The 12,413-nt window shown below is 41.1% G+C and overlaps 1 protein-coding gene across 1 annotated transcript in view; it reads right to left on the reverse strand.

The window, feature by feature from the left end:
- Positions 1–4,334: 4,334 nt before the first annotated feature.
- Positions 4,335–12,413, reverse strand: part of PORCN (porcupine O-acyltransferase) — a 33,595-nt gene continuing 25,516 nt past the window's right edge. The window contains exons 10-13 of the mRNA XM_032210858.1: positions 8,354–8,417; positions 7,096–7,181; positions 6,099–6,209; positions 4,335–4,515 (exon numbers count right to left, since the gene is read on the reverse strand). Coding sequence (XP_032066749.1) covers positions 4,414–4,515; positions 6,099–6,209; positions 7,096–7,181; positions 8,354–8,417 — 363 coding nt within the window. The 3' untranslated portion in view covers positions 4,335–4,413. The remainder of the gene's footprint in view (positions 4,516–6,098; positions 6,210–7,095; positions 7,182–8,353; positions 8,418–12,413) is intronic.

Below are 12,413 nucleotides of genomic sequence, written 5' to 3' on the forward strand. Positions count from 1 at the left end.
TTTTTTCACCATGGATCCCCTTTAAATATCTTTTGTGGCTGCAGACCACCAAGACTTAACTCAAGATTTAAATCATAACATTTCTTCAAACCTTCACGGACCCCTCCATGACATCACGGCCCCTCCCCAAGGGCCCATGGACCATAAGTTTGGAACCACTGCTCTAGAGTGTAAGCAACTCTTATTTGTAAGAGCAGATTTTCACAGTATGAAGTATTCGACAAGTATTACAGTATTAAGGCATACACAATTTGAAGATCCTGTTCCACAAATAGAATCCTAGGGTCTTCTCAGGTGAAAGGATTTTGGGAGATACATATTTTCCTACACATAGAATGTCTTTTTGTGAATATCAGCCACAATAGTTGAATCTCACGGGCTAATTTTAAAACCATGCTTATGAGATCTAAACCTTGGATTTCTTGGCCCCTTCTCTTCATCTGCAAATAAACCAATCCACCACAATGGTAAGGAATGATTTTTTTGTAGGGTGGCCTTCTGAGGTAGCTCAAGTTGCAATTAAGAAGCACTTGTCTTGTAATATTAAATGCGAAAGAAAGAGTTGAGTTGTGGAAGTAAGAGTTGAGAGTTGGCTAAAATTCCTGCTCAGCCTGGTGTCCACACAGGAATGATGGGCTTGTCTCAGAAATATCAAACTCCAAATGTAGTACCGGTATATCTGGGGAAACAGATTAGTGAAAATGGAAGCAAGAGAGAAAAAGTGATGATTTGGCTCTTTGTTCCTACATCCTCTTTTGTTCTGAAAATCAAAATTCCAACCTATTTAACACCTCTTTATATAACAATGTGGATTCATGTATAACTTCATTCTATTCTATTTTTTTTTATCTCAGCAGGTATCAGCATTTAGTTATGCTCTTCTTTGGACTCAAAAGCTAAGCAGGGTTAGGCCTGGACAGGTATTTGATGGGAGAACACCTGGAAATTGCAAGAGTGCCGTTTTCAGGAGATAGTTGAGAAAAGTCATCTGGGAAAAGTCAACAGTAAGGCATTTTATTGCTGCTAAGAAATACTGCATGGATGTATCCATGAGGTCCCCATGTTTGGATTTTGGCTCTGGTTTTAATATTCAGCTTTTTGGTGAAGTAAGCATAACATGAATGAAATTGTTATTCTGATACCTTTTTTAAAAGGCTGACTTTATAAATGCAGACCTTTCTTAGCTTCTGAAGGAAATCAGACTGATTATAACCAACAGGACTATTTGGACGGTCATCCCACCTAGTCTAAGCATTCCTATAACTGACATAAAATCTACTTCTAGAAAAATAGAGATCCTTCATTAATTTTCTTCAAGCCCAGTGAGAGGGTGCTGATAGCAACAATTTTCAGAGGGTTTTTTTGCTCGCCTGCTATGTATTTTAACTTTTTTTGTTTAATTTTTGTATTCAGGGTATCACTGATTTTATCCTATTTGGTTTTATCTGCTGTCTAGAGTCACTTACTAAGATAGTAATTATACACATTGATTAAATAAATAAATAGCATTTGCATATCCTGATGCCGATTCTCTTTTTAAACGAGAATTTCCTAGTATTCATTGCCAGGAATAGGGAAGAGCTCTATTTCCTGGCTACCATTTATTTAAAAATAATTGTCCTTCATTAGACCTCCACTTGCCTTTATTTAATATGCACACTTCATACCAGCCTTTTCTTAAAAATGGAAAACATCAACAATATGCGTATAAAAACATGTAAAACACCAGAAAATTGCCCATATGTTTCCACTGAATATTTATTTTATAAACAACTCAAAAGGCATTTAAAAAAAGAATAGCCAGTCATTTTTTCATAGTCTACCTATGGTCCATAGCGTCTTCTACCTCACCTAGGCAAGGGGCAGAAGATATATCCTGGGATTTTAACGGCTTAGTCCACAAAAAGACTTGGAATGGAGCTAGATTGTATTCCAGCAAGGTCTTGATGCCTCCAAAACCAAAGAAGAATTAGCAGATAAACAAATGCTAAAAGGAATCAAGATCCAGGGCGTAAACATCTGGATGGAAGAAAGAGGCTCAACATGCACCAGTATCACACAAAAACAAGCATTATTTGCTGAAATATTCTCTTTGACCTTATTTTTGGCATCTGGTTGCACTTATTCTGCTGTGCCCTTACAGAGGCAAGGAGGAGTAGCAAGGTGATCAAAACTCAGATCACAATGCAACATTTTTTTATTGTTGTACTTTGGCTGGCAAATAGAAAATTGTGGGAAGACACCTTCAGCCCAAAACTCTGGAGAACATCTGGATGGCGGGGGGGAATGAATACTTCCATTTGTGGTTGGTGTGTGGGTCAATTTTTCACACATGCACTTTTAAAAATGGCAACGCACGTAATAAACTGGCATGTTAGGGAAAGGGTGATAGCTTCTCACAACACCATTTACTTTCAATGTGCCAGGAACTTATATTGTTGCCCAATAATGAGTCCGATGCCGTAAGTGTGTCTCACTTGTCCTACCTGAACTGATTCAGGTAGTGACTCTACAAGACCTCCAGAACATGGCTCTCTAAGCTTTTATAAACTCCCAGCGTAAAAGGATTGTTGGCATTTATCTTCCCTTTACAGGAGAAGAGAGTTAAGTGAACTGATCAGTTCCAACTTTCCACTATTAGGCACTGTCCATGTGGAATGTTCTGATCCTATTGTTCCCAGTTGTGATCTTGCCTCCCCCTTGACAAAAACAGCTTAAAGTTTCATTCTTTGCTCCAGGGTGGTACTTCTAACAAGCTTGTATGCATTTCGGGAGAGAGCCTGCTATGGGATGATTGGTGTGTTGGTGACAAAGGAAACAATACAATCTTTAGCTTGTAAATACTGCATAAGAGAAATTGGTGGATGCTTCCTCCAACTCACTCAAATAAGCTTTTGATCTATTTATAAAGACAGGAGGGTAACATATGTCAAGAAGGCACAATGGTTCTCCTCTTCCTGCCCTTTTTTTAACCCTTAGTGGGCACTTTATCCACAATATATTCATTCAACTAGGAAGCAAGGTATATTCCAGATTAATTAATCCAAATCAATTGTATGCTACTTACTGGTGCAGTTTCAGCTTCTGTGCAGAATTTGGCACTGAATTAAATATCTGAGCAGCTACACCCTGATTAAAAAAATACTGCCAGTTCCTGCCACATCACACTGGATAAAAATTGAAATGAACAGGAATTCCATAGATTCAGATAGTGAAAATTTCAAAAAGGTTCATTTCTCCTTGAGGATTATCCCTAGTTAGAATTGCTTGTGCTCCTTCCCAGGACCTTCCAGCCCTCCTCTCCATGGCCTCAGCAATGCTTCTGCCATGATTGTCTGAAAAATCCAAGGGCTTTAGAAGCAAAACAGAGAAAGCTACTACATCTACACAAACTGTCCTACTTTTAAAGATAATCAACAACATCTTCAATGCAGTTTAAAGCATCATGATTCCCATTGGCTAATCATCAGCCTTTACACTAAAGGCAGAATTCCATAAGGAGTAATAAGGGGTACCTCGGAAGCAGCAGGTGCAGCTCCAGGGGTGGGTTTCAGGCGGTTCGCGGCGGTCCCCGCGAACCAGTTGGTCGGCGAACCCGGAAGTAAGTAACTTCCGGGAACGCTGAAGGATCCACCCGCCCGCCCGCATTTCTTACCCAGTTTTGACGAGTTCTGCGCTTCCACGCATGCGCAGAGCGCATACAGCGCCTGCGCGATCCTCCAGGAGCAGCTGGAGCCTCGCACAGGCGCTAGTACGCATGCGTGCACTGCGCGCGTGCACGAGGACACCGCCGGCCCCGTTCCAACCGAACCGGTTGGAACGGGGCGAGAAACCCACCCCTGTGCAGCTCCCACCTGCAGCCGCAAGGGAGCCAAAAGAGGCAAAACATGCAGTAAAAATAATTCAGAGGGGGGAGAAAGCTGGTGCAGTTTCTTCCATTGCCACTAGAGGGAGTGTCATCAAGGACGTGGCGGGAGCCAGGTTTTTTTTCTCAAAGTGGTTACAAGAGGTACAATATCTGAAGTGGCAACCTGGTACCCTCTGGATAACAACTCCCATAAGCCCCAGGAAGTCAAAGGAAGGATATTATAAATACTGAAGTTCAGACCATGTTGGAAAAGGAAGAAAAGGCTTTAAAAAAAAACAGGTATTCAGGAGAATACCTTCGTACCCAACCAGCCTTTTCTACCTGGGATCCATTGTTCGTCCCCACCTTAGGGCAGACAACTGAACCGCTGGGGGCCCCACTTCCCTGCATCAGCGTCCCAGAGAAAGAATGAATCAGTCAACATCCATGGCACTCAAGTCGATGGTGGGCATCCAATGTTGTTGAAGGGGAGGAGTCTATCCATTCTGCCTCCTCCACCCCATCCCCCTGCTCCCATCTCCTTGAGTTCACATGAAGGTCTTGCTTCAGCTGATGAGACGATAGAAGACCCAGCAGCCGAAGGTCACCCAGTGGCTGGCCCAGCTCAACTCAGACCATTTGTTGATGGTGTAAGACATGCCGTAGCCCTAGAGGGAAAAGGATGCACATCAGCCTAGTCAGATTGCAGCCCAGACAACTCTGGACGGTGGAGAGGCTGTCATTCAGACGGGGGAGAGTTTAGACCAGTGTTTCTCAACCTTGGCTACTTTAAGTCCTGTGGACTTCAACTCCCAGAATTCCCCAGCCAGCTATGCTATGCTGGCTGGGGGATTCTGGGAGTTGAAGTCCACAAGACTTAAAGTCGCCAAGGTTGAGAAACACTGGTTTAGACAATCTCCTTTCAAATAAATATGCAGGCCTAGTCTTTTGTCACAGGCAAGTGCCCCTACGTTGGTAGCTGACTTGGTAGTTTCCAGACTAACGAGATGATGGCCGCTGAAGTTCAGAAAGGCTGAGTCTTTCGTAGTGGGGTTTCCCCTCTATTCCATGAAAGGGAATTTCCTTTTTTTATCATTGCTGTCACTGTTACGTTTTTAAAGTTTTGATCTCTCGGGATAATTAAGATGCATTTCAATAGGTACCAGTAATACCCAGTACAGTCTTAAGCAAGTAATAAATGATTATCCGATTAGCATAACAGCAGCCTTAATAAATGCTTGTTTCCAATCAGCTAAGGAACTGATTGCCATAAGCAAAATTAGGCCAAATAGGAATGTCACCTTATTCCGGCCTTCCATGAAAACAAAGTTGGCCATGAAGTGTGTCGGGGTGGTGTGAAGAACAGCCTCCAAGATGAGACATTGGAAATGATTTTATGCGTGAACCACTACAGAAAGGGACCAATACACAGTCCAAGTAGCGGTACTCTGTGCTCCAATATTCACAAACTATGTTCTAAACTGAATATTTTTAACTCCAGCAGGGGACCTGGTGGCAATAGAATGCTTGACAAAAGCACTCCATTTGTTCCAGTTTAAAAAATTGTAGGTATTTCTTGTTGAACAACCAAATGTTCAACGATCCTTTGAAATCACAATGGAACTGAACAAGGGGGACTTCTGATGATCCTTATAAATATAAATCTAATAAACCTAAACCTAATCTAAACCTTATAATGGCAGCTGTTTAACATGCCCCACAGTCACAGGATCAGTGATGGGATTCAATTTTTTTTACTACCAGTTCTGTGGGTGTGGCTTGGTGGGCGTGGCAGGGGAAGGTTACTGCAAAATCCCCTCTCAGCTGGGACTCGGGATGGGGGTGGGGCCAGTCAGAGGTGGTATTTCCCGGTTCTCCGAACTACTCAAAAGTTCCGCTACCGGTTCTCCAGAACTGGTCAGAACCTGCTGAGTACCACCTTTGGGGTGGAAGGGGCTCTCAGATAATATAGGCAGTCTTTGTTTCATGACAATTGGCACTGGGAATGGTTGTTAAACGACGTGGTTACTAAGTGAGATTATGGCTGTTTTTATAATCTTACTTCAGCTTTCCTTTACTTCGCAGACCAGCAAATGTCATAAATGTTAAGACTGGTCACAAAGTTGATTTTTCATCAGTACAATTACCTGTACACTTTTTCAGAACTGATCCCAAAAATATGTCCAGCACAGGTGTCACGTAAAACTTCTATTCTGCCACCACCACCCCCTTGCTATTCTGGATATCTCACCTGTTCTTCCATAGTATCATCGGCATCCATATCAAATAATGAGCCTAAGTAAGCCAAGTGGAAGACAGCAAGAGCCCCAAAGAGCAGGTTGAGGAGACGAACCCAGAGATTCTGTAGTAGCAGAAGAAGCATCAGAGGTTTAATTCAACTGTAAACAAGCAGGATTCACCCCACCCCTCCCTCAACCAACATAAATAGCCTAGTCAAGAGGCTTCACATAAGGAGCAACATGTTGCTTATATCAGGCTTCAATGCTCTTCAGGCCAAAAAGCTGAGAAAGATTTCAGGATCAAGAAGGCCTGACCCCACTGGACCCAAGTACAATCTTTGCTACAATCAGTTGAGGCTGCAGGGGATAGGGTTGAAGCAAGGTGTCAGAGTAAGGACAATTTAATAGCTGACCAGTTGCTGTAAGGCTGTAAACTGAGATGATGACATGAGGATGAGTCAGCAGGCTTACTGCCACTTTAAGAAGCCGTATATATAAGGGAGGCTATGTCAGGGCATCTCTTTCTCCTCGTGTATCTCTCTCCATTGTGGTTCCCTGTGTAGAGTTGAAGATTGCTTGCTTGCTGCGTATTTGTCTAACATGTGTATGTATGTATATATAAGTCTTGTATATAAACCACTGTGTAGTGGTTTGTATATAAACAGCGGTTTATATACAAAGGCAAAACCACAACCTCCTCCTAGGTTGTCTCAAAATAGTAGTCACGCTGTGCACACTCTGACACAAGGAGTGGACAAGGCCAGAGTCGGAAGGAGGTAGGGATATTTATTATTTCACTGACATTCTGCTTTTCATCTCTTGTGTACTGGAAAGAGAGACAATGAGCAACAGAGGTGTGAACCCATCTCTTGCAAATTGTTGTAGAAACCAGGGGCCATATGCAGTCCCACAGTTTCAAAGTTGCACACCTCATGCTAGAACATTAATTTAGCATGAGGTGTAAAAGGGGAGGGGCTCTGATCCCTTGAGATTTCGGCACATACTTACCGTGCTGTGGCGATGTGAGCATCCTGGTTGACACTTCTTGGAGAGTATACAGGCATCAAAGATGACAGACAACCTCTTTCTGAGAACTAAATGGAAACCAGGCAAGCAAAGTTGTGCTCAAAGCTGTCCAGGATTTGGCTCCTAAGTCTTGGTTTGCTTAACGAAGGAATGTTTGCTTCGAACAAATTTCCTATGTCGGGATTCAATGCAGCATTCTAATTTGTTGGCTGCGGTGACAGGAGCTTTGAATATCCTTTTCCCTCCCAAATGGAAGAGAGAAAAATACAAAAACTCAAAAAGTTTACCACAGATTGTACACCGAACTGCAAAATGACATATCTCTTTTTTGATCATTTCAGGATAATAATTATAAATCTGGTTGGCTTGTGAGCCTAGAAACAAGGAAATGGTGAATTCTAGTTCTGCTTTAGGCATAAAAGCTGGCTAAGTGACTTTGGCCAGTGCTGTCTTAGCTCAACCACCTGACAAGGTTGATTGCTGTGGGGAAATGGGAAGCATGAGTGTGTTTGCAGCCTTAAGATAGAGAGAATAAAAATTAGATAAAAATTTAATAATTATCAAGGGAGGTTCTGTTAAATACATCAAAATAGCAATAGCAATAGTTAGACTTATATACCGCTTCATAGGGCTTTCAGCCCTCTCTAAGCGGTTTACAAAGTCAGCATATTGCCCCCAACAACAATCCGGGTCCTCATTTTACCCACCTCGGAAGGATGGAAGGCTGAGTCAACCCTGAGCCGGTGAGATTTGAACAGCCGAGCTGCTGAACTGCAGTCAGCTGAAGTAGCCTGCAGTGCTGCATTTAACCACTGCGCCACCTCTGCTACTGGCAACTTCCTAACAGGCAGTTTTTTTTGTGATGATGGTGCCCACATTAAAACTGCGAGGAAGTGGAGGAGTGAGTGTTATTAACACATCCTTTAAGTACCGGCTGAAAATGTACTTGCTGATCGAAATCTTCCTGGTATGAATATTAGAAGAATGCTTTTCCTGATCTTTTCAAGGAATATGTTTCATTGGATGCTACCTTAATTCATAACTATTTATTTATTTAATTTATAAGTCACGTAATTGTACATGGTTATTATTTGCAATAAAAGCAACAATAAAATATACAAAATAAAATATACAAAATTGTATTTTATCTGACTTAGCTTTCGCACAGAAATCAGACAATAGAGAAGGGAAAGGGAAGCGGAACATCTCAGCAGGAGAAAAACATCAGCGAATGACTCACCGTGTTCAATGTAAGTGATGAAGCCGAGGGACAACAACACAGCAGCCAAATGGAAGCTCAGCCCCTAAAAGAAATGAGATTGCAGTTAGAACAGCCACACTTAACTCCCTTTGCACCAGGTTGTCTTTAATGGTAGATGCGCAGAACAGCCTCCAAGAAGACCGATTTCCCAAGATGCCGCATAAAACCTGCACAGCAATTCTTCTCATATGAACTGCTATGAACTTCCAAGAGGAAATAGCCAGGAAACACAGGGGAAGGAAGAACAAGTTTGTCAGACATGCCACAACTTTGTCCTGTGATGAAAGGTATACTTGTATTAAAAGCCTAGTGGATTACAGTATAGCAAAGCCAGAACTGACGTTTGCGCGCCAAACTTTCCTGGTTGACTTTCCCTGAGCAATTCTTCCCCCTTGCTAGTCTCTTATTGTCCAATTATATTTGAATAAATAGTTTTGGTAACTGTCTCTTCAATGGGGGCTGGTTGGTAAGCCATTACATTCCATTTGCAGTGGTTAGAGTGCAGTACTGCAGGCTACTTTTGCTGACTGCTACCTGCCTGCAATTTGGCAGTTCAAATCTCACCAGGCTCAAGGTTGAGTCAGCCTTCCATTTTTCTGAGGTGGATAAAATGAGAACCCAGATGGTTGGGGAAAATATGCTGATTCTGTGAACCGCTTAGAAAGGGCTGTAAAGCACTGTGAAGTGGTATATAAGTCTAAGTGCTATTGCTATTGAGAAGTTTTCGTAATGCCAACATTAATGAATGCTATTGTTATTCCCAGCACTTTGACCTTCAGATGATGTTTCTGGAAAGTATGATGAACAGTAGTTCCCTCCTCCATACTGGCTCTCTCCCCCCCCCCCCATAGTTTATGGTAGACTGACAGCTAGCAAATGCGAAGTTCAAGCATATGATGGCAGCTCTGACAATGTCAAAACAGAAGAATCTTGACAAACATGTACATTGGGCACTATCTAATAAAATGAAATGCAATGGTGAAAAGAGTAAGGTTCTACATTTAGGCAAGAAAAGCAAAATGCACAGGTACAGTATAGGTGGTACCTTGCTCAACAGTAGTAACTGTGAGAGGGATCTTGGAATCCTAGTGGACAACCATTTAAATATGAGCCAGCAGTGTGCAGAAGCTGCCAAAAAAGCCAATACAGTTCTAGGCTACATAAACAGAGAGATAGAATCAAGATCACATGAAGTGTTAATACCATTTTATAATGCCTTGGTAAGGCCACACTTGGAATACTGCATTCAGTTTTGGTCGCAACGATGTAGAAAAGAGGTGGAGACTCTAGAAAGAGTGCAGAGAAGAGCAACAAAGGGGACTGGAGACTAAAACATATTAAGAACGGTTGCAGGAACTGGGTATGTCTAGTTTAATGAAAAGAAGGACTAGGGGAGACATGTTAGCAATGTTCCAATATCTCAGGGGCTGCCACAAAGAAGAGGGAGTCAAACTATTCTCCAAAGCACCTGAGGGTAGGACAAGAAGCAATGGGTGGAAACTAATCAAGGAGAGAAGCAACTTAGAACTGAGGAGAAATTTCCTGACAGTTAGAACAATGAATCAGTGGAACAGCTTGCCTCCAGAAGTTGTAAATGCTCCAACACTGGAAGTCTTTAAGAAGATGTTGGATAGCCATTTGTCTGAAATGGTATAGGGTTTCCTGCCTAGGCAGGGGGTTGGACTAGAAGACCTCTAATGTCCCTTCCAACTCTGCTATTGTATTGTAGATCAGCCAGACTATACAAACAATAACCTATTTTGTTCCTTGGCTTCTTCTTACAACCAGCCATTCCTTTGGTTTACTGATTTTGTCCTCCATTTGGTTGATCAACAAATGATACAAAGGCAACCAGAGCTTCTCCGAATATGCAAAGTAGTGCCAGAGAGATGCTTTTAAATCAATCAAAAGAATAATAAATAAGCCTGCTGAACAGAGAGTTCAGAGAATCCAGAGAGTTCCTCGTCTATGGTTAGTTTAGACCTAGTTTACAGAAAATCAATGGAGTGTGTCTCTGAGAGTTTCCAACCAAGGAAGCTTTACATTTCAAAAGGAAGACATAATTTTCCCAAGTAACATCTTCTATTCCATCAATAGTTGCAGAAAGTTCACCGCAAAGAACTGAATAGGAATCATTATGAATGAAAGCAATGCATATCTCTGAAGATCCAGATTTCTAGGCCCCACACTAATTTAATTAAGGAATACATGTATCATCATACTACAATTCCTATTATACATTATAAACCTTAATGTCAACAGCTCATCGTGTTTTGTGAATCCAAAACAGCAAGCAACTTAGATGCCTGGAAGCCAGATTTCATAAATTCTAGCAACATGTTAGACTATCCAGTTTATGAACTTCCAAAATGGAGCCTGGGAGATGATGTTTCAGGAAAGCAAGGTGACCTCGTCGGTATCTTGGTCAACTTGAATGGCCCATCCTCAAAACCAGTTACACAACTAAATCGAAGATTGTGCCAGTGATCAGGGTTTAATGAGAAAACTGAATATAAGGACCAGTATCTGAGAAGACTTCAAGGACCAAATCTCTAGGAAGATTTACTCAGCAGACTGAGAGAAAGAAGAAACAGAGAGGCAGGAAGAAGAGGTCCGGGAAGAACTATTGAGAGTAAAATCCATGTTGATGCAATATGGAAAGATGAACTAAAGCATTGTATAGCCTTACTTTCTAAGTCAGGTGACATGCTATACTTAAAATTTGTTTGTGACTGTTAATTGGAACATAGCATCTACTGAAGCATAGTTAATTGGAAACAGTAGCATTGTGAGTGAAAATGCACAACTTATGTTACAATTTCCAGTATGGAAATTTCTTATTAGGAAGACAAAGGTTCAGGCTCTCTGCAGTCATATCTAATATCCCATGCCCTAAAATACATTAGTAATTACCTAATATATGCTTCTCTGTTTTGATGTCTAGATTAGAAAGTGTATGGGATGTAGTGGTAGAATATGCAGGAGTATTTTAATATGAATTATCCTTTGAGTTTAACCTTGAATCAGTTAGAATGTCTGAAAATGGAGTGGTGGATCAACTTTGAAGAGTTTAGCCTAAAAGTATTGCAATGATTTTAATAGCAGTTTTTCTTCCACTTAAGATATTATATTTGTTAATTTTGTTCCTCACTCTCCAGCTGCCTCCTTTTTTTCAATAAGCTTATTTTATTTGTTTTTAAATCTGCCAATAAAAAAATTAAGTGCCGTATTATCCTAGCTAGTGCTTATGTAGGAATATGCAATTAGATATATTAGCTATCTAATTTGCATTTGTGAAATTGTTTTGGCACTTGAATTTACATAATTCCCATAAATGCCAATATTTCTTTTTCTCTGCAACTCTATGTTTTGTTGATATGATAGGCAGCAACAGTATGCTGTGAAATGGATAAATGGATGGATCTCTTCTCCCCATTCTGGTTTGTGCTAGAGTCTTAGACATTAGCTCAGATGATGGGGAAGGACACCTTCCATGCCTGCTTCCTTTGTGTAGCTTGCTACCTCCGAGTATACAACATAACAAGTGTTGAAGAAAAATGGTCTGGGGTATACCTATATTTAGAACAACATTGAGGAAGTGTTTAGAGAGAAAATTGGACTTAAAATCCAATTTTGAGGAGGGAGGATCATTCTTACAATTGCAACTAATATTCTAAACCTCTTGAAGTTCATACTTGTAAGCTTAAAAATACAAGCCCAGAAACTACATGCAATTGCTCATAAGCAGTGAAATTCGAAGTAGAGCATGTGTTAGTGAAAATTCTGGGAGTGTTTATGTAGTGGTGATTCTTGATTTGTTTGTTTCCTAATGTTAAAAGTACATTTGCTCCTGAATAGAGATAATATCAAACATTGTGCATACTTCTTAATGCTTGCTTGATTTTGTTTGTCATTATAGCTGTCCCCAGGTAGTGGGTATTGTTTTGGAAAGGGTGGGGAACTGAGAGTCAGTAGTGCTGTGGGACTACTTTGCACTGGAGGGGTATGTATGTATACTTCAAACCCTGTAAGAAGCTTC

The sequence above is a fragment of the Thamnophis elegans genome, chromosome 2 (genome assembly GCF_009769535.1).
Source record: "Thamnophis elegans isolate rThaEle1 chromosome 2, rThaEle1.pri, whole genome shotgun sequence".
Taxonomy (NCBI): domain Eukaryota; kingdom Metazoa; phylum Chordata; class Lepidosauria; order Squamata; family Colubridae; genus Thamnophis; species Thamnophis elegans.